The sequence below is a fragment of the Pundamilia nyererei genome, unplaced genomic scaffold, assembly GCF_000239375.1.
Source record: "Pundamilia nyererei isolate P.nyererei 1_Seehausen unplaced genomic scaffold, PunNye1.0 scaffold00093, whole genome shotgun sequence".
Lineage (NCBI taxonomy): Eukaryota > Metazoa > Chordata > Actinopteri > Cichliformes > Cichlidae > Pundamilia > Pundamilia nyererei.
This window is the reverse complement of record NW_005187494.1, coordinates 1,821,042-1,843,587: the sequence shown is the minus strand read 5'-3', so window position 1 is coordinate 1,843,587 and position 22,546 is coordinate 1,821,042. Positions and strand designations below refer to the sequence as shown.

Genomic DNA, 22,546 nt, shown 5'->3' with positions numbered 1-22,546 from the left:
GTTGGTTTACTTTTCGTTTGACGCTTGCAGATCTGCAGACAGTGGTAACATTTCAAAAGCTGCACATCTGTAAGACTGCAATGACTTTAATTTTGAGTTTCTGTGATTTGCTGACAAATGAATGAAACTTGTAACTTTTGCAAACACTCGCTGTTAGAGGAAAATCTCTCATAAGGTTAAGCGTCGGGTGCAGCCTTTGATCATTTTCAGTTCGTGTGTTTCTATTAATCCTAACATGCGGTGTTTTTGTTTCTGCTCGTGCAGTTATTGTTGAACCGCACCTTTTTCTAAAGATTGAATGACACAGTAATGACTACTTCAAGATAGCACATCCTCAGTAAATATTTGCGGTGCGTAAATGCCCTGTAAAACCAGTCTTCAGTACTTTACTTTAGAAACTTCTATTTAAGGACATGGGTTCATTTAAAACTGGTTGGGTGACTGGTTCTATTTAATTAACGTGTGTTGTGTCTTTTTGCTTTGTTACTATCTGTGAGAGATAATGTGGATCTTACTGTGCAGGTTAGATGTTGTGTGAAGAAATGGAAGTGCCGCTGCAGCACAAGATCACCTTTATAACACCGTCTAGTGTCAGAATGTGACTCTACCCTGTAATTACACAAGTTTCAGCTGGCAGGTATTCAAGGAAAAATGTGCAACCACCTCGAGTGCATTTCTCAGTTGACCCTCTGTTTCAGTCACTTTGTGTGAGGATCCCTTCTAAGGGAGTGGCTCACAGTGAAGCTAGCTGCTGCTGCAGCTCTTAGCCACTCCTCCAAACTGTTTTTCTTACCCACACACACTCTCACACTTTTCCAGGACTCAGTAAAACACAACAGACACAAGCTAACACACACACAGACACACACAGAGCTGACGTGGGCTGAGGTCTGAGCCGGCTCCTTGTGGAACAGCTGGTATCCATCTGTGTTTGCTGCTGCTGCTGTAGGCACTGTGGCTGCCCCGAGAGGACACAAACTGGCCAATTGCAGCACACCCATGAGCTCTGCTGCTGTCACATTGCTGGATTTAGACTGCATAGATAGTTAGGCTCTTCTGGTGGCAATCAGTGTGATCAGCAGCCTTCAGCATGGATATCTCGACAACCTGGGCTGCCAGTAACCCAGCTGTGGCCCGGCTCCTCTGGGTCCTAGGTCTGGTACTGGCTACCCTCCTCGTCTGGTTCTTGTCCTTCTGCTGCTACAGCTGGAACCATAGCTCATCGCCCTCTCTGGAGAGGTACCTGGCAGGTAGGTGGGCCCTTGATCCCCACCCATTCACCCTCTGTGGGTGTGTGGAGGCCTGTGATAGGTTTACAACTGACATGGCTGCTTACTGTGACTCTTCAAGTTCAAGTCAGGCTCGCTTTTACTACTCTCTCAGTGGAAATGCATTTTTCCCCCTCAAAGTCCGGTAATTGTAAATTGTCAGTGTTTCCTTTCCAAGACGGGAGGATCCACATTTTCCAGAAACTGCCAGCTCGTGTTGGCTCTGGCTCTTTTTTTGTGGTTGGAGCAGTTCTTATTACCACTTTTATGTGCTGTTACCCATGTGAGGGGATACAATGGGTCTTTCATAGTGAAAAGTACAATTTTTGTTTTAAAAAAAAAAAGAGGCATTTATCCACCACAGATGTAATTTTCCATTTTTCCAAGCACGTAAAACTACATTTTAATGTTGTACAGTCCGTAATGTGAGCTTAATGATATGTTATAAATTTGACAATATGTGATGACAACACGCAGCTGAGGTGATTTGCGGAGTCATGGTAACATGGTAACATGCATGTCACTGCAAGCACCTTGTGACCACCACGAGAAGTCGCAGGTTATTTTTATCGTCTCATATATTTAGATTCTTTAAACTAGCTCCATCTGAACTGAAACATCATAGTAAACTTTGCTTATCAGCTGTGCATGTGACAGATGTGTATTCTTTCTCCAAACAGCGATGGCAAAGCCCTCCAAATCTAAAGCTCCGACTCAGGTGAGAAAAGCTCTCGTAAGAGTGACTGTGCGTTGTTCTTTATTTTTCTCAGTAGCTCCAGGGCTCTTCAATCACAGCGGTTTTCTCAGAACACCCTGCTTTCATTATCTATTCACAAATGTGTCCGCCTGTAATGCCTCCCTTAGACTTCAGGGGTCCTCGTTCACTTGTACTTTATCAAAACTCCCTTGCTGATGAGAAAAACTGACAAGACCAGCGAGCTTGACAAGTTCATCAGTGTGCTGATCCATGACAGGTATACGTCAAATATAATTTGCAGCATTATGGAAATTGTCTGGGAAAACTTCCAGCTTTAGTGTTTTATGTCTAATGTGCCATAAATCTGCCATAAGATTTTCTCATGTATTTTTTTTAACATAAAGATGTCGTCAAAATATTTCACACGGTCAATTAAACCTAAAGATAACAACCCCCAATAAGACCCAAACTCGGCCCACATCTACAGTTTCCATGGATCGCATTTGGCCTTGACTCGCAGCATTAATTCAGGTTGGGTCTGACTGCTGTAACTCTGCCACACGTCCACCTTATATGGGCCAAATGTTAGGTGCATTTGGATCATGTCTGTCCCACATAACATTTCCATGGGCAGTGACTAAGCTGTAAATGCCAAAAATAGCTCAGATTGGGGCCCAATGTGTCTGACTTCTGGGATGGTTAATGTCAATATAACTCAGCTCCATCACTCATTTTCAGTAGTCTTATTTACAGAATGAATAATTCAAAAGCTTTGATACTTGTTTTTTTTCACAGCAGCCCTTTTGACACATAGTAGCAGGATAAACAAGTGTAATTGGTCAAATTAACTATATTTCTGCTCCAGAGAACAAGTGTGCAAAACACTCACTTAAATAAAAAGGATGCATTTTAATGCTTTTTAATTACACCTCTGTTTGTTCTGAAATACACTGGCAAATCTGCTGATGTTAAAAGTAGCACTTACGTGAGTCAACTCCCTGAAGATTATGGTTCTAATATGTGTTTTAAATCTGATGAAATACTCGTAAAGACATGTAGCCATTGTGAGATTGTGTATGCTGTAATCACAGCAGTGCATCAAGCTTTTGCATGTTTACTAACTTCATTTAGAATGTTACTTGTACTAATTAACTCTAAATGCAGGTTACATTTGAAGCTGAACGGTCTCGAACTTCATCTTGAGTGGAAAAAAATTAATGATCAGTTGTTGAATTGTTCTACTCAAAACCACACGTGCATCCTCTGAGAAACATGACCTGGACCTCAGTTCTGCTGCATGTCATAGCTGTGTGATTTCAGCCTCAACCAATGTGGTGGACCAACTCAGAGCCTCACTGCATTTAGGGTTAAAAAGGTTTTGTAGCTTAATGTCAAAAACATATGATTCATCAGTGATTCATCCAACAGTGAATACGTTTTTAGCATTTGGTGTTCTGTCTGAGTAATAAGGGCAATTGATACACTTAATGTTTGCAGTGTGAGTAAGAGAATGTCTCTAATTACAAGCAGAGCGGGCACTTTCTAAAGCACAAAAAAGTCACTGTCCTAACTCAGTGATTACTTAAAAGCGTTGCATACGCCACTGAAGCTGCAGCTAATATGCAACATTGGTGCTGTTCACATGTCATAAATCCAATAAATGTATTCTGCAGTCCTTCCTCTCTATGTTTTGTACTCTAACCTCTTGGCAGCTGAAGCTTGTCACACTGCGATGCCATTACTAAGTAGACTGCAAGTGGCCTTGTGATCTGCTGAGAGATCTGCTGGCCTCCGTCAGTGTGTTTTGGCACAGACAGAATGAGTGTTGTCACACAGTAGAGAAGCACTGTGTAGTCATTGTGAGTGATAATCTGGAGGGCCTCTCTGAAATGGCTCCATGAGTGAAGTCCTTTGTCTGAATGGCACTGACAAGCCACCAACGGTCCATATTCTTCTGCAGTAGCAAGTGGATGGACAAAGAGACATGTGAGGTCTCTCTATGTAAAGCAGAGCTGCACATATCCCGGCACTGTGGTGGAGTTACTGTCAGTTATCTGCTGGTCTCTGTTTGCGAAAGCATAATAACCAGATACACTAGTGGACGCGTGTGGAGAGGGATCCAACCAAGATTTATGCAATACAGTTGCATTCTTCAAAACACATTAGGAGGCCATGAGAATGAGGGCCATTAAAACTCCCACTCATGACCTGCATCTGCTGGTGGTGCAGAGGTTACAGCAGAGCTGAGTGGCTTTACATTTCAATTTCCAACATTTAAATAGTTTCATTATGGTTACAGATGATCTTCTAATAGTGAACAAAGTCTTGTTTGTTTTAGACGATGCAAATGTTAAACATAATTTCTGCGGTTAAATCTGCACAATTTCCCTTCCTAAAATATTGCAAAACCTTTGAGTGCTGTAAGATGAGATAAGATTCATCTCTAAAGAAGACTATACAGCGACGTGATGAAGGATATTCAGGATTAATCCTGTCAACTCCAAAAGTACGTCTATTCACTAATGGATGTTCTTCCACTCAGGTTAAACAAATTATGATGTTGTGGATTTATTTCACGCCAGGGAATTCCAGCAGCAGGAAAAAGAAAACCTTGTTTGTTTACCTGGCAGCGCTAATCTTAATGAGTGTCTAAAATAAAGTCTTCGTCTGGCCCAGTCATCAGTGCGTGCCAGATATCGAGACCATCTGTTTTCCATCTGTAATTGGAGAGTGAACTTTAAAAATGAGTCCTTTGATTGGAAGTAAAACCTGAACTTTGTTCCATGTTGGATGATGGATATATCTGAAGCAGCACACAAACTCTATCTTGAATATGTTAGATGTTGTGTTAATACTTGATTAAATACTTTTTTATCTCAGCTAAACAATGATAAACAATTAAACATGATCTTATTTTACATGTCTCATTTTAGAAGAAGAAAAAGGCAAAAGAAAAGGCAGAGAAATCTGCTTCTGTCCAGCCAGAGGACGTTGTGGCAAAGGAGTCTGTAGCCATTGGACAGGAGCCACCATGCCCTGCAGTGAGGAAGAGGAAGAAGCGACCTCCTAAATCTGGGGTGGAAACTGTGACTACAGTGGCAACGCAGAAGGTGAGGAGTCATAGGAAGGGTTTCCTGCCTTTTCAGAACCACTTTCTCTATTTTCTTTGGTTTAATTCTGTGTTTACCTGGTTTTCCAAAACCTGCAATAACTGCAGGAGTTCTATGACTTATTTCCCAGAATTCCTCGATGCTCTTGTTTCCCACTGATTGGGTTCTGACATGCTGTACGTGCAAAAAATGATTCACCAAAGTAATTCCAACATGACCTGGAGCATCTCTCACTCAGAGCTCTCTGGCTCTGTGAAGCACTCAGTTGATCAGATTAAATCTTCAGCACAATGGGTACAAAGTTGGCTCAGACGCTGGTATTCTGGACTGGTGACATGCATGATTTGTGAATACAAGAAAGGGCTCTGTGTGGGACAGAGCCAGCACGTCACTCCCACCCCTCCGGTCTGAGTCCTCGGTAATTCATTCTACTAGTGGGAGACTAATAATGTAGTAGTGCCACACAAACAAGCAATCTGCCATTCATCAGTCACTGTTGTGATTATGTAATAGCTCAGCAGGGCAGTTTTTAATGTGAGTCAGTACAAGTTGGTCTCATTTGGAGCAAAAAAGAAACCTGAAAAACATGACAGAGTAAACAAAGCAATTTTACACATTAATGGGATTTTAATCAAAGTGCAAAGTGCAGGCAGAGGTCATTAAATAAAACAATTTTAAATATCTTGGACTGTTACTAAGTGCTAAATCAATTACCAACAATTAAAAATCATTCATTGTGAGAGTGTTCTTGTTTGGCCTTTTAGTTTTTAGACATGTAGACTAAACACTGGGTCCAATTACACCATCTTTCCAGGAACTTCTACAACATTTCATGGCCTGTTTCGGGAGTCCTCCGGTGTCATGGAGACATTTTGTTGTCTCACTGTTGAGGGCTCTTGTCAGATGCCAGCTGGAATACCCTTACTAATTCATCCACTTTCTTAACATCTTATCCAACATTGTAGCGGGGAGGCTGGAGCCTATCCCAGCTATGATAGGGCGCCAGGTGGGGCATCAGGAATACCTGGAGAAAACCTGCAAGTGCACGAAGGAGCAAGCGGACATTTAACCTGATTTAACTGTAAAATATTATTAAAATCTCTTGTCTTAACAGTAGTTTGGTAAGCTACACACTCTGGTGTTTAAAATGAAAGCACACTACAGCTGTTTCCACGTGACATACAAGTGCTGAGCTCAGCACTGGCGTTGCGTCCTGAGTAATAACACCATTATAAAGGATTTCCTGTGAAGTTTGGGGGAAAGTGCAGAACTCTCAGACTGCAACGGAGACACACATAATTTTTTTTTTCTCATATTGCTTCACCCAACCCGGACCCGCTCAGAACCACAGTTTGAGTCACATATTTCCTTCATAGGCTCCACATGAGCTTGCCCGCATTACCACAACTAAAAGTCAGCGTGGAGGGTGTAACGCGTAGCGAACCGACAGCCTCCCCGCTATAAACCTGAGCTCAGTTTTCACATGCGCAATCAGATCTTCCTCCTTATCTCAAACGTGCCTGTTGTTCAGTGACAACTTCGCCGGTGTCGTCGCGCGAGCAGATCTCGAGGCATGCTGCCTGCAGGCTGAGGGAGCTGGTTCCTCCTCTCGGCTCGTCCTGCAGCCCTGATCAGTCCAGGTCTGAGCGTCTGAGCATCCCACAACCAGGAAACTGCAGGACGCAGGCGCGACTCTCGCTGCGGATGAGGATGATGATGGCTTTCGAAGTTTGAGCAGGTTAAATCTGAACGAATCCGCCGACGTAACGACTGCAGAGCCGTGTTTTGCGGTTGTGTACCTGGGACCAAACCAACAGCCATCCTGGATATTTTATGCGTGAGTAAACGAGAAATACAGATTATTCATTTTTCATGTTTTGCCGCATCGTCGACACCGATGATCACACGATTTATTGCATTTCAAAGCCTAGAGGTCATAAAATAAAACCCGACCTATCATGGTAGTATGAGCGAGGCTGTTCACGTCATAACCTTCACTCTAACCTGTTAAACGGCAGGTGCACCCACCCCTCCGTGTCCTCTCTGCGGCTCAGCCTCATTACAGGTGTGGCGGTGCAGAGCAGAGCGAGCTTGAACATCTACGATCCTTGTCGTGTTCAAGTTTTCTGGGAAGGATCCAGACTTGACAGCTTTGTCTGAAAAGTGATTATCAACAGATCCAGTCCCGCTGAAGTCCATCGTTTGTTTACAGTTTGGGAAAGAGCGAAGAGGGGAGTTTGTCAGCTCGACTGAGCTACTGTCAGAGTCTGGGCATTCCTGTACACACTACTTCATTTTCTTTGATTTCCAAGACCTGGATGGAGCATGCTCTCTAATGCTCTGCAGAGTTGCCTGGTAACTACGGATCACCATGATGCTTTCAGCTGCTTGGAGCAAGGCCATACAAGAAAGCATATGCACTGTGAATAGGAATAGGTTGGAGACATAAGTACAGAAGTGATAAGAGCTGTAGATGATGGTTATATGCTCTACATCTGATCTGCACTCATAGATCATTTGTAGTAGAGTAATAATTAATTCAGAGAGATGATCACAGATGACATAAAGAGGCTTAAACTTTGGTGCCTGGCTGACGAAAGGACTCTTCAGAAAGCTATCTTTTGATGCCTCTTGCCAGTGCTGAGGTCTCCCTCTTTGCTATGCGTGGGCACTGTTTTAGAAGCTATGAATTTTTAACGTGACTTCCTGTAACCTTTGAAACAGTCCAATCTGCAGTCTTCTTGATGTAGTTATATAATGCCCTTTGTTGTCCATGAAAGACCCTAGTTCCTAGATCCCAAGCTGAACCCAAAGACCATTATTAGTTGACTGGTACTGGTCAAATATTGGCGAAATTTCCATTTAGAGCGATCAATGTTCCAATGTTCCATTTAGACCAGTCAATGAAACGCCACAGGAAAGCATAATGCGTTACTGCTCTACTTTCAGAGGCACATTGAGGTATGGCATGATAAAATAATCTTAATCTGTTAAAAGTTTTCCTAAATAAGAAACCACACAAGTGGTTGAGTACTGATGTGCCTCCATATAGTAACAGCTGCCACGTGCAGATGTTCAGTTTCACTTCATTTGATCCTGAAGCAGGTTTTTGTTTATCTTAAAATGTGTCAGTTTAAGGAGCCAAGACATGATTGAGGATTGCACATGAAAAATGCGCTCATTAATATTTTCAGTGTTTGTCGTGTGTGATTTATGAGTAGTGTTTATCTTGGTAATTATATTATTTATAGTAGTTTAATAGATTTTTAAACCTTCTTAACATGATAACAATGTTTAGTGTGGTAAGTTGTCTAGAACAGGTTATGCTTGCACTATTTCCTGAAAAAGAACAAGTTTTAACCACATTATTTGTGGTGCAAAAAGCAGACAAACTGCCCCACAGTGTGTGAGTAATTATTTTTTTTCTTTTGTGTTCTGCAGGTTTCCCACCTAGCACTGCCACCCCTTTTTTGGCGTTGATTTGCATGTTTATTTTTCTAATGTGTGGAACAGAAGAGTTGAATTAAAGAGAAATTCCCCCTTTGTCTCATTTTGAGTTGTTATATCATAATATAACATGAAGTGGTTGAAATAAATCTTCAGGAATGCTGTCTTTTCCCGTTGTGTCTGCAGGACACAGAAAAAATAAGCCTAGAGCTGCTGTTGGTCTGTAGGCTGTGTTTTGAGAAGCCTGGCAGTGTGCTGTAAATATGCTCTGAAACAAACCGCTTTAATTATGTAGCGGTTTAATTGCACAAAAAATAAAATAATCAGTGCTATAGTGTTACAGAACTGCAATTATATCAGGAAACAGTAAGTAGCCAGAAATAGCCTTTAGGTAAATTATACCCTGAATATGAGCTGTGTCTGAAGCCCTGGGGATGTTACTCCTGGGGGTTTGGTCCTGTCTGCTCTCATCCAATCAGAAAGCGGTGGTGGTGTAGCCAGCGCCCCTGTGGAGAGCCTCCTGCATCCTGGATGGTGACTCAGCTGAAATGAAGCTGGTAGCTCGGTAACGTTGCATAGTGCATCAGCAGCACCTGCCCTGTAAAAACTCCTCTTTCACACAGCAGTCTGAGCACTGGGCTACTACACGCTTGGTCTAAAAATAGACTGTCCAAAGTAGGGCATTAATTCAATACCACAATTGTACTGTGATTTCATGTATTTATTTATTCATTTGTTTTTTTATTGAAAGTTGATTGCCGCCACCTTGGGCATTAAGTCTATGCGTAAATATGAGATTTTGATATATAGATAATTGGGGGGGAAACAGACATTTATAGGTTTTGGATTTTAACCATGTTGAAACGAGCCTGTCCCTTTAAGGCAGATTTTAGCTACTTGTAGCCCAGTGAAATATTAGCGTTTCAATATAACTGGCCAGGTGTTCAGTCTTTCTCGCTTGGAAGAAATTCACCAAAAGGTATTTACCACGACTGGACTTTAAGGTGTTATTTATCCGGCCACCAGGAGATATGGTGTCACAGAAAATCATGCTAGTAACTGGCAGGCCCACAAAAGCAACCTGACAGTATTAATTAGCACAGTTGGGCTTTAGCTAGGAGTAATTCAGGCTTTAAGTGAAGTTAGCCTGTCATCTGTGACTACTAAAATACGAGAACAAACAAAAAAGTATATATAATAAGAAACAGAACTGTCTTAGTTTTTGTTTTGAGTTTCCGTTTTTATATTTTTCTGGTCACCGTGTCCTTTCAGACTATGGAGGAGAAGCCCAAGAGGAGGCCTCTGGTCAGGGCTGCATCGGAGGAGAGCTCCAGCGATCTGAGTTTAGTCAGCTGTTCGCCGTCTCCCGGAGACACCCTGCCCTGGAACCTGCCCAAACACCAGCGGATCAAGCGCTCCAAGTCAGCCTCTGGAGATGTTCTGGACCCAGCAGAGAGGGCCGTCATCCGCATTGCAGGTAAGATGTTCATGGGCAGGTAGAAGACCCTCAGTGGTTTATATCTGTAGACGAGCTGGTAAAGTTCTCTACACTATTTTTCTAACTGCTGCTGTAGAGTTTCTAACGCCAGGGTATAGCATTGCATAAGGAAATCTACATCCCAGAAGTTCAAGTTTCTTTTGTTGGTTTATGCCTAAACATTTTTAATGCTGTTGATTAGACCATGGTTAAAAGTATGATTTATATGTTTTTCAGGTATTACCTGGATGTGTGTCTGGGTTAGGACTTGTGCACAGTCAATTTGAATGATTTTCCTTGTAAGAACTGCTAACTGAAAGCCTGTGATTTATGGCTTCTGTCCCACAAGAATAATATGTTCTCCATGTACTTTGTTTAGTTTTCATAGTCCTTGGATTACAGTAAAGCTCACTACTTAGATTCACTCAGTAATTATCATCTGCTGCACCTATTGTGCCATAACCGCTAGAAAGTTATAGCATTCACAGTCAGTGAATGCCTCCTCAATTTTATTGTAAAAGTCCACTTGCTTCTAATCAGCCAATCCTGGCCCGTCCTGTTCAGTGTTTTCCTACCAGATGGTTTGCTTTCCAGGTAGGTGTTATTCCATAAAAGTGTCTTGTCCCCTCATAGCAGTAGCTGTGAAACCTTGAGAGCCACTCTAACCAGAACCTGAAGTACCTAGGGAATGGGTTTATACATATGGCGTTTTGCAAAAAGGACCACTGTTACAAATTGCAGTTCAAGACTGTTTGGGGTTGGGGTTCAACCAATCAGATCACTGAACCTGTGTCCACCAGTCACTGAACTTGTTTTTGTCAAAAACATGAATCAGTCTGAGGAGCTTAAAAAAGCAAGCAGGCAGTGATTACTCGTACCGACCTTGCTCTTACTTGGCAGTTGATTGGATGATCTACCATCGCACCTGTAAAATGCCAGTAGCTGCCATCTTTTTTGGCCCCTTTGTTGAGCTGTACCGACTGGTGTAGCTACAAACACGTAGCTTTAGAAAGGTGGATTGTCTTGCAAATCTTGCTGCATCTTTTTTCTTTTTTAAGTACTTAAAGAAACAAATTAGAAACAAAAATCCTTATGGACTCTCCCAACATTCATACATACTGTACACTCTGTCAGAGGTTTTGCATTTGACAGAGGTTCACTGTACAATAAAAGAAAAGTAGCAGCATCTCTCACTATGCTCATTCATATATCCCGGGGATTCTTTATCCTCTAGAGATTCTCCAGGTTCTCCACCTCTGTTAACTCTCGCCTGTGCACTGAGGCAGGGATCTGATGAAGCAACTTGCTGCCTCAGCATGTTCAGTGGTCGGTTTTTAGTTCAGATAGTCTCTTTGGACTACGGACAGAAACCCAACCTCATCTTCCCCCCTCCCTAGTTGTCTCTGATATTGATTTGATGGGGTGGGGTACTGCAGTGTGACTGGGTGTTATTGTCTCTGCACACATAACAACAGCAGTACATTTGTATGTCCACGCACTTCTGCAGAGCTTGTTGGTGTGCTGCAGTTTAAGGACAATCAAGTAAATTTATTTCTAAACAGAAAATTGACTAAAATGTTTGTCATTGTGAGGCAGATACCAGAATCAGATGAAGTGCATTAGATAAGTGTGACTGTATGAGTATTGTCCCACCGGATCGCTGCCATAATGGCCCTGACTCAGTCCGAGTCATTAGCCTTGTGAGATGATTGCTTTATCTCACAGTGAATGGAGGCGTGACCATTTGCTATCAAGCTGCAGACGGTCTGAGGGGCAGACTGTGTCGGATAATGCTGAATATGGTGTCAGTAAGACTGTATCAACATTTTGTAGCTTACTGATACACCTAATCGGATAACACTTTAGTTTAATGACATCACTTAGAGTGATGGTGATGAGACAACATAATTAAGCTCTGTTGAAAATAAAGCAAACTAAGTTCACCAGACTTTCTTTTATGACTCTGGTTCAGGATGTTGTATGTTATCATATAATGGCTCACAACAGACAGTGATATTTCAGTTATTATTACCAATGGCTTCAAAATTCGTTATTTCAGATTACTAGAATATCAATGCAGCCAGGCCCACAAAACACAGAAGGGTCACCAAGTGATACATCATAGCTGCTGCTTCTTCTGCCCCTCTGATGTACTCATTTGTAATCGTGTCAGTCCTGATCACTCCCAATGAATCTTAGCATCTTCAGCTCTGCCTTCTGTCTTGTTGGTTGTGCCACTGCCTTTAAACCATACTTCATAGCAGGTCTCAGTACCATCCTCCAAACATTAAGCGATAACGACTGCTAGCTACTCATTAACCATCGAGTAATATCAGTGGTAAAAGTTGGCATTTACACTGGAAAAAACAGTCAATAAGTTGTTGAACTTTTTATTTTTGTGAGCATTTATGGTTAAGTAACCTCAAATCTTTGGTTTTTTTGACTTTTGTCTAAAAAAAGACATTTAAATTATGTAAGTTTTGGCTTTGGGACTAGTGGCTGCTATGGTGATGAATGATGAAACAAACACACAAAAGTAGATGTAATTAGTAGCTGTAGAAGCTCTAGTTGATGTAAAATCCTTTTTATAACTTGAAAGTTTCGGAATTCTGGGATTCTCATTCGCAGTTTTTTCCCATGTGGGAAATAATGTTTTTGTGCCCATTTTGTGAATTTTTTCCTGAATTCCTTTTTGAACTGTGATGTTTAGGATCTTAAATAAGTATCTTTTAAATGTATATTTAAACATTATTTAGACATTTTCTCTATTAATTATACTAACACATGATTGGTACCAGTAAGTACTAACACAAGACGAATGGTTCTTGAATTTTTTCATGGTTGAAAATGTAATTCTGTTGCACTGACTCCACTTTAACTCGAGGGTCCACTTTAAGAGTCTGGTTGTAACGTTTAGAGGACTGCATGGATACGACGTGGCTTACATCAGTGGGTCCCTAAGGTCCCACTGATGTATCAACGCCTAAAAGCCTTCCCTTTAAACTTGCCTTAGGGTAAATGTTTGTCTATCACGTTGGGTGTGAGGCACTTTGTTTTTTTTTATCTTGAAAGATGGTATATTAATAATTTTTAGTTACCTTAAAAAAAAAAACTTAGACTCTTTAATGTGCATTTGTTGGAGTGTTACTTTGACCACAGCTGTGAGAACCGACAAAAACATGGGTAGCTTTGTTCTTGGTCTGTCCGTGACAAACTTAAAATCCTGTTAACTTAATATTGACGTTAAGGTGCAAGTAAAGAAAAGGATGTTATCTGTTGCACAGACATCTGATATTCAGTTAGCCCCGAGAAGTGTATCACATAAGTCTTGAAATGTCACACAATAGTTCCTTCTTGATTTTTATGAAACATTGAGTTTAGAGTCTGCTATGCAGGAGATAAATTATTTAGCAGTTCTTTCAGTGTGGTATTTTTTTCCAGTGTCTGTCAGGTTTTTGAACTGCAGATCCTTTTCTGTCTTCACTTTCAGCAGCGTTACTGTTTCTAAAGATTTTTCTGGGACCCTGACCAAGGTTTCCTCTTTCATGCGTCTGTCTTTTCAAAATAAGAAAGAGTGTTTCCAGTGTATCCAGCTACAGGTATACAATGCTGATGTCAGATATCAGACTCATCATAATAAACCAGAATGGTGGTGTGTGCAGTGTACTATGGTGGTCACTAGAGGACAGTATCCAAAGATAAAATGCAGTGCATCATGCCTGCATCTTTCTCATCCTCCTTAGATTGTATTGCTGCTCTCAAATCTGACATTTGACTACTTCCTGGTCATTCTTTTCAGCGTGTGTGCTCAGCAGTAATTTATTAAACTGACAGATAAAGCCAATACCAAGCCTACTAAGCCTTGGCAAACAAGGAAATAACAAGGGATAAATGACTAAACAAGTAAAGTAATGCTGTTTGTGTTAATATTTATTAAATTTATTCATAACTAAAGAGACCAACTTTGAGTTTTTTTGACTAGTGATCTTTTTTTCACTTTATTTGATTGATGCAAGCCTTACTTTGCTTTACTTTCTCCACTTTCAGAGTTTGGGACTCTTATTGTGCTCTACCTTCACTGTCAATTTTTCTTCCCCACTGCTTCTTTTCCATCTATCTCTCCATTAGCAGTACCCCTGCTAATCCTTTTAGAGGGTCACTTGAGGGCTGGAGCTGATCCCAGCTCACATTATTTACTGTTCGGGTGCTTACTAAAATCTGTCTTGTCATAAGGGCAGCATAAGCTGAAAGGTAATTTTGTCATGGATTTTTGCGGCTGTGGAGCCCAAAGAGATGCTAAAGAGGCTCGCTGTTTGTCACAGCGACATTTTAATAGTAATGTGTTACCAGGGAGCTCATTATCCCAGGGGCCACTACATTTTCAACCTCTAATTAACATTCATGCTACCAACCGGTAAGTAAGTAACCAGGCAAAGTCTCACAAACACAAATCAGTAAATACACACAAAAACAGTCAATGAATAGTGAGCGGTGGCGTTGTATCCCTCCTTAGATGTGTTTTCTTTTATTTTTGCAGAGAACATAAATTAGTGCCACCACTGGGGCAGAGAGGCTTTAGTTTGGCGATGTGTGGGAGCGCTGGCTTGCACTACAGTCCTCACACTCGAGCCAGAGAAGCAGACAGAGAGACAAAAGTGGGAAAAAAAATTATCTCTGAGAGACACCATCCGGTGGCCAGTGATGAGAAAACAGTGGGATGGTTTTTTATACACTCATGGGGATTGAGTACACAATTGAAAAATCCCACGAGCCGTCAGTATTAAAACACCGCATCGTTCTGCTGAATGGAGGAAATAAAGGAGGCAAGCAAACTGTACGTCCTCGGGTTGTTGTTAGAGATATCTTCAGGCTATGCTGTGATGGATGCTGTCGTTGGAGTTGAACTCAGAGACTGTCAGATCGTCTTTGCTCTTCAGTGACAGTGACTTCTTTGACTTTCTACTGATGTGTTTTGAGTTACTCCACCTTTACCTTTACTAGATCTGAACCATAGTTATTTAATTATTTTTAAACAAGTCTTTAAATGTCATGTCAGCACTATAATATAGCTTTCAGATCACATCGCCTGCTCTGTTGGATCTGAAGTGTTAACTGTCTGACTAAACACAGATGTTGGACTGCAAACAGTCGCTGCTCTGTTGATATTTTTTTTTTTTTAAAAGAAAACCTCAGTTCATAATGATGTTGCTGCTGGAACTCATTAGAGTTCCTGTTACTCACTTTCAGTTCATAACTCACAGGTCGAGACGCACCGCTGGTGGTTGGTGCCATGTGGTAACTGATGATTCCAGTGAGTCAGAGTGCTGAAATATTTTTCCACATTCCTAATATGAAGGATTTATCAAGACGGATTTTGCAATTTGCAGTCTCTTGTTGATGAAACTCTGCAAATTTTCCCGATAGCTGAGTAAACACAAACTCCCAGCTGTATGTGCTCAGGCTGCCAGGATATCTGCCTTATTACCTTACATCTAAACAGTGACAGTGGCACCACCTCTTTTACTGTGTTTATATAGTATTTTCTTTCTTTTCTTTCGTTTTCGACATGGTAAATTTCCAATTGTGCTTACATTTTACTGTGAAATTACAAATATTTAGCACAGAGGGCTGTAACTTCACAGCAGTTATTTACAGAACTTTATCCTAATATTATGGCAACTTTTTCCTAGATGTACTGATGGACATTTGTGTGGCATAGATTCAACAAAATGCTGGAAGTAATACTCAGATTGTGGTACATATTGGAACGATACCATTGCTGCAGATTTGTTGGCAGCCTGTCCAAGTTTCACGTTCCCTCACATCACAAAGATGCTCTATTGGATTGCAATCTGGTGACTTTGAGGCAATTTAAGTGCAGTGGAGCTATTACAATGACCTCATTGTCATATTCAAGAAGCCAGTTTAAGATGATTTGACTTCTGTGACAGCGCGTTATCCTGTTGGATGTCAGTGTACCCATGCAGTCAGACAGGCTGTGGCTTTTAAATGATACTTAGTTGAGACTAAGTGTGTTAGTATCAACGTGCAGTGTTTAGTCTGTTTAAATCGAATTCGGGTTTGTTTTCCAAATTGAGGCGATTCATTTGTGCATGTGTGAACACAGTAATTGCACTCAGGTGTGGATCTTGAAAACACTCTAACAGGCCCATAGTGTGAAAAGAAAATATCCCCCACTCCATTACGGCACTACTACTAATATAAGCTACTGGTTTAATGGCAGGATGGATCCATTCTTTCATGCTGTTCACATTTAATTTATTTAAAAAAATCACTTTATGCACCTTTATTTCCCTTTAATGACTCTTGGTTGGCTTAAACCACGTCTACATGAGTAAATGCAGTGAGTTGCTACCATAAAATTGGCTGATTAGATATTTACATGAACAACTAGTTCAACAGGTGTACCTAACAAAGTGGCTAGTGTGTATATTTCACAATAGACCTCAAGTTATTTGCAGCCAGGATATTATATTGTGCATATATTTAATTCGATCTGCCCTGTTTTTAATTATGGGTATATTTAATTTAAATATGGCAGTGACAAAGGAAACATAAATATCAGTGTGTTTTTAACTATCAGCAGACATATGTGTGACCAACTTGCTGCATGTTACTGAGGATAATTTGATAACTTTAAACATCTCAAAAAAAAGAAACACCACTGAAATTCTTCCCTTTTCAACACTGGGTTGTTTTCATTGGGGAAATGCAGCTTTTTAGAAAGAAACACTCTGACGGATCCAAAGTAAATTTCCTCTAAACTTTTCCAGTTTTTGTTTCAGAGACAAAGTCTCAGTGCTTCTTCCAAGCACCACTTCCTTGTAGGAAGGTCCAACTGCAGTCAGGGTTTTTCTTGGCATCATTTCTTACTATTGTCACTGCTTCATCCATGAGAGTCTGTAACTAATTTGAATAAAACAGTAGGTCTCTTTACTATTGTCTTCATGCTGCAATAAACTTTACGGCCTAAGAAGAGGGATACTTGCTAGTGCTGTGTTTTGCCCTCATTTAAATATATCAGTTTTACTTTTACTTCTTCATAACTGAATGAATGAAGGGAATTTAAGATTGATGAAAAATAATACCACGTCTTAACTTAAGTAAGCGACACAGCTATGTTACCATAATATAAACGGTGAAGCTCGAGGATGAACGCTAACTTTTTTCCACTCGATAAAAGTTAACGTGAGGTTTCGCGATGGTTAGGGACAAATGCAATCGCATGGCAGGACGCTGTAAACGGACCAAACTTCAGTCAAGAGAACAACTGAGATAATCCATCCACAATATGAGGTTAGTCATTAATGTACTGCAACAACATGGGAATAGAGCAGCTGCGAGAGAATTCAACAGACTGTTTTGTTTCTCTTAATGCGCCTTGTAACTCGGTGTGCCTTATGGTCCGAAAAATACTGTATGTTAATATAGGAAAAAAGTGATTTGGGGTTAGTGGAATAAAGTTTTACATGTTTATCAAATAATGTGGACGTGCGTTGTTAATCATGTGTGTTTCTGATATAAAATCAAATACAGTGATGTTTGATAGAGTGATGGTTGTGCCAGTATTTTGTATCATTTCACTTTTCTTGTTCTTCAGTAGGAGTTGTGTATACTGTACCTGAAGATTATTAGAAAGTCTTTGTTTAAAGTTATAGCTGTTGTTTGCTCTGATCCAGTGTTCTGTGCTGAAGAGGTGTGGTCCCCTAACACTTATGCCGTCATTCAGTTTTGGGAATATGACGTGACTTTGAGAAGAACCGTGTAAGTGTGATGGGAGTTCTTTTTAAAGCTGTAAATATTACAGAACCCACTTGCTGCGCCTTGCCCCAGTTTCTCCAACAGCAGGAACTCAAATAACCCCACGCAGCTCCGTCATTTGTTTTTTCATCGAGGTAGCCGTGTCTACAAGGGGTGGAGTTGGCATGCACGGTGTGCCTGTGTGTGTGTAGCTGTGTCTCAGCTGGTACCTATCTTTGTGGCTTGTGTTTGTCTCTGTGCCTTTAAGAGGAGGGTCTGATATAAGTGTGTGTGGGTATTTCTCAAGCTGAGGAGGGGAGTGGTGGTGGTCTGGAATGATATGTACAGTTCAGAGTGGGAATACTGTGGCTGAGTGTGGGTGAGGAAGAAGGTGTGGACAGATAGCCAGGAGGGCTTTTATCAGCACTGAGGACACACAGATTCAAAGAGGGGTTTACACTGCCAGGGGAAAGTTAAAAGGAAAGTTTGAAGAGAGAAAGGTGCCCTAACCCTGACTCAGTATCAGCCAAGCCATGTCCATGCCCATGTTTGACCCAGGTCAGCGACTGCCAGAGGAGCAAGACTATGTTCAAGCCTATGAAAACGTCAGGGAGAAATATAAAGGTAACAACACCTCCTGTTTTCTTTTTGGAGTTTCAACTCAAATGATAACATGTTGAAAGCATGTTTGAATGGGAGGTGGGTGTGTAGAGTGAGTGCATGCCTCAGTGAGTATACTTGTTAAGCCTTGGCCAGCGTATTACTTTTAATTGATTCATTTTTATTTTCATTGATGTTTCATGGAGTCTTTCTGTAAGCTGTGTTTCTACAATAGCAATGGCATGGGCATGTGGATTGGTACTTTTGTCAGCTCTGCCAGTGATGTCTTTGTTGTTGTAGTTAACCCCCTGTATTGCAGACAGATCAACACGGAGAACATGGTTAAGTGGTGCACTTCTACAGGTGCAGTAACAGAACAGCTGCATCGATAAAACAAAGAGGAGTCCTGTTCTGCATGCTTTGTGTCCTTCTCAGGCTAGGCTGCTGTCTTTGCATACAGGGGAATCTGTGGGCAGCGTGGGCACAGAGAGGTGAGACATTTGGCCTTTGATTGAATGGCACAGGTCCAACAATGCAACGAGAATGGTAAGAGCTGCCAGCCAACATGGTAGCGTATGAGAACAACATGTTTCCAGTTATGCAGCATTTGGGTAAAAGCCTACTTGTGAGTGTTTTTATTTTGTTTCAGAAAGAATTGCAGGGTTGATAGAAACAGGAAGTCCAGACGACTTGAAGATGCACCTGCACCTCATTTGTTTACTCGGTTCATGATTCTGAATTTGACCTGGAAGACAATCACCTCAATGCACTTGAAACCAGCTTTCATGCCATGTTCTCCCAGTTTGCATACATATGAAACATAGTTGTGAAATTTGACACTGGTGCTCTTGATTGGTTAACCTTCAAAATTATGTCAAAACAAAGTTGTTTAAATTTAGCGCAGTTTCGTCTAACAGCATTAAGTGTATCCTTGAGGCCTATAATGACATTAAAGGATGCACTGATTGTGGAAGCTCACTGCCTTGGAAAGTTTTAACAGCACAAAATATGTGATGTGAAACTGTAGAAAAATATTGGCTGGTGCCACTGGAAAACTTCATCTTATTAGCCAATAAGTGATGGAGACAGTGTGACCGATACAAGCCATCTTTCTAATGACAACATTTTGAACATATCTGCATCAGTTATCATGGAGCAGACGTTGAATCAGATCATTATATAAATGGGACATCTCATATTTATACATGTTTATTCCTGTGCTTGTGCATGAATCTGAGATTGGGTCTAAGTGTTGTTTTTAATGTGTGTCAAGCTGATGGTTTGCAAATGCATTGATTTTTGCTCCAAGTTTGATGGATTAAGATGGATTAATTAATCCAGATTATCTTGTCTTGTTTTCTTATTGTATGGATGTGATTTATGGATTGATTCAGATCTATGTAGATCATCACAAAGACATTATTATGTCTTTGTAAGGCAGGTGAATTACATTGACATCTGCAGGTAATCTAGCTCAGGACATAGGCTGGCAGGAGCAGCTGTGCCGTCATGTTACACTTGTCAAACATGTCACACATCAGTGAGGAAACATCTCTTTTTCTAGAGCCTCAAATGAGTTTGTATGAGTCCCACACTGTGCACAACTCCACTGTTATAAAAGCATAATTGTTGAGAGGCACGATGGATAATTAGCAGAATGAATGATTAACATGTGTTGGAGGTAAAAACAGAACCCATAAGTGTGGGCCTGAAATTCCAGTTACAGCAAACTGTCAGTGCAAGTCTTCTCTGGGCCTTGGTATGCTGGGAACCGAGCAGTTCCATCCAGTCACATCAGTCTAGTAATTTTCTTCCCATGTGGTTGCCTACTGTGCATGTCACTGTGGGCAGTGTTCCTGCTGTGCCTCTCTGGCACCAGTCTGGTGCTCCACGCCCCTTTCATAACCTCCAGTCTCTCTGCCAAGATCAGACTTCCTGTTACTCTTTCTTATTGTTGGTTTTTAACCGGATGCTGTTTGTTTTAGATAATTGTACACTTAGAATAAATAGAACACATCTCCTTAAAGACGAGGAGATGGGCGATAACAAATATAAATGCTGTTTTTATCAGCCCTTACCTGTGGTTTCAGATGATCTGAGCTTTGAGCGAAAAGTAGGGTGCCGGGGTTTGTCGTGAGATGTCAGCCCCTTCTGTAAAGCTGTGTGTTGAGCTGTTGCATGTGTGTGCAGCTCTGTGTGTGAGCTGAATAATTCAAATATGGCCTAGATAAAGCAGTGTTCCTGTCATTTTAAAAGAAGCAGAAGAAAAGTTGAGTGTTGGAAGAAAAACTTTGATATGGAGCTGGATTAGAGAATTTAAGCTGGTCATTAATCACCTTAAGATGAAGCTACTCAATTAGTCCTATAATCAGGTGAAATTATTGAAACGACCATGAATTTATACTTGACTGGGATTGGTACACCACTCTATTTTTAGTCTGTGTTGACACCGGTTCAAAATTCACAACACAGGTGAGAGAGATCTGATCCTGATAAAGTGTCCATCATGCACAGATTGCATGTAGCAGGGGGAGGATGGACTGTTACTCTTGGCAGCATTCGTGCACACAGTATCACATGGTTAGGGATTAATTTCATATTCTAAAAGTTATTACTCCTGCGTGAGCGGGCTTATACATTTGTATAAGTTATTGCAACAGGTGAAATGCAGCTTCCTATGGGAGTGATGAAGGCTGGGTGAAGCTGTGTGTCAGAATAGCAACAGATCACATCTATTAGTGTAAAACATGCAGCCCTGCTTTAAATACGCGCTGCAAATGTATCCCTGGAGTTTACTCTGTCAGTCTTGGCATTATTCTGGTTGAAAGACAAGCTAAATAACTTCTGGCATTTAACTCAATGAGGAGTTTGTTATTAAGGTCGCGGTAACTTATTCCAGTCACATTTTACGTGTGTTGGACAAAACTCCTGAGATTATTCCATTATCGATGGTTGGCTGCAGTGTTGGAATTTCTTGGATAATCTAAAATGCTGACGCTGTAACATCGAAGGTTGGAGAAGCCTAATGAGTCCCCCAGATACAGCACAATTACCTGCACTTACTAATGACTCCAGTGACCCTGACCTTGTTGGGTTGTCTTCACCTCAAATACTCATTCTTAAGAGGTTGGCTGATAGTTTTGTAGCCAAATGTCAGAGAAAGGATTCGCTCTAACTTTTGCTAAATATTCATCTTTTCAACCAAGTTGCAGAAGGAACAATGTTTCTAAAACACCATTCTAGTAAAGCTTAAAGATTTTAAGCTTCCAAGTGACCATTAAATAACTGAGCAATATAATCTTCTACAGCTACTTCTCATCCTAAGGATGAACTCCAACTTCACCATAATTGGCTGTAGCCATTATTAGTAGTCTAAGTTATGCTCTGCTGCCTTGCCACAGGATCAGTTCATCTACCTTCTGCAGGTTCTGGTTAGGAGGAGTGAGATCTATATTAGCTATAGTCCAAGGTGATGGCGTTATAATAAGTCTGACCACGGGACACAATCCTCTCTGGGGGAAGTAGCTAAATAATGTCAGTAAGTACTATAATAGCCAGCTGTAGGAAAAACATGAGACAGGAAAGCGAGTTAGCAACAGCTACATTTTCAGAACTTTCAAGAGTGTTTTCCACTAGTAAAGTAATAGTGGTGGAATTCTTTCAGATGAAATGTAGTCATCAAATATAATTGGTAGGTGGTATTATGTTGGAAACACTGAATATATGTTAACAAGAGAACTGGAATAATACTTTGTTTTGCTCCTTTTAGCTTACAGGTGAACTGTGACAGGCGTCACATGGCAGTAGCTGTTTGTGCTGATGTGATCTTTGTGTTTGTTCTGTAAAGAGTTGGTCTGGGATGTAATCCTGCCTGCGAGGTGGATTTTGTCCCACTCCCCATTCTTAAACACACTTAAAAGAGTCAACATTGCGAGCTTCTGTGTGTAAATACTAACAGAGTTTACTTATAAAAGGGCTGCGATAAATTTGTCTTGTGAATCACTGTCGAGCTTGAGCACCCGCAGAGGAAGCCTCCGCTCAGTTCCAGTACTTGCCTCAGATAAGGTTTCATGCAACTTGACCTCACTTTCAAAAATAGTAATAGTGCTTAAGTTATGGACGCGTGATCACACATACACACAGATGTGTCCAGGTTGTAAAATAGGAAAAATATTCCTCTTCTGTC

The 22,546-nt window shown here is 41.0% G+C and overlaps 1 protein-coding gene across 4 annotated transcripts in view; it reads left to right on the top strand.

Annotated features, from left to right (window-relative positions):
- Positions 1-6,771: 6,771 nt before the first annotated feature.
- pleca (plectin a) overlaps positions 6,772-22,546 on the top strand; it is a 100,356-nt gene continuing 84,581 nt past the window's right edge. For 3 of the 4 annotated variants that reach the window (XM_005739777.2, XM_005739776.2, XM_005739775.2), the window contains exons 1-2: positions 6,772-6,912; positions 9,795-9,999. In XM_005739777.2, coding sequence (XP_005739834.1) covers positions 9,798-9,999 — 202 coding nt within the window. In that variant the 5' untranslated portion in view covers positions 6,772-6,912; positions 9,795-9,797. Of the gene's footprint in view, positions 6,913-9,794; positions 10,000-18,152; positions 18,385-22,546 lie in introns of those variants that run through there. The other variant, XM_005739779.1, reaches the window with a different exon arrangement.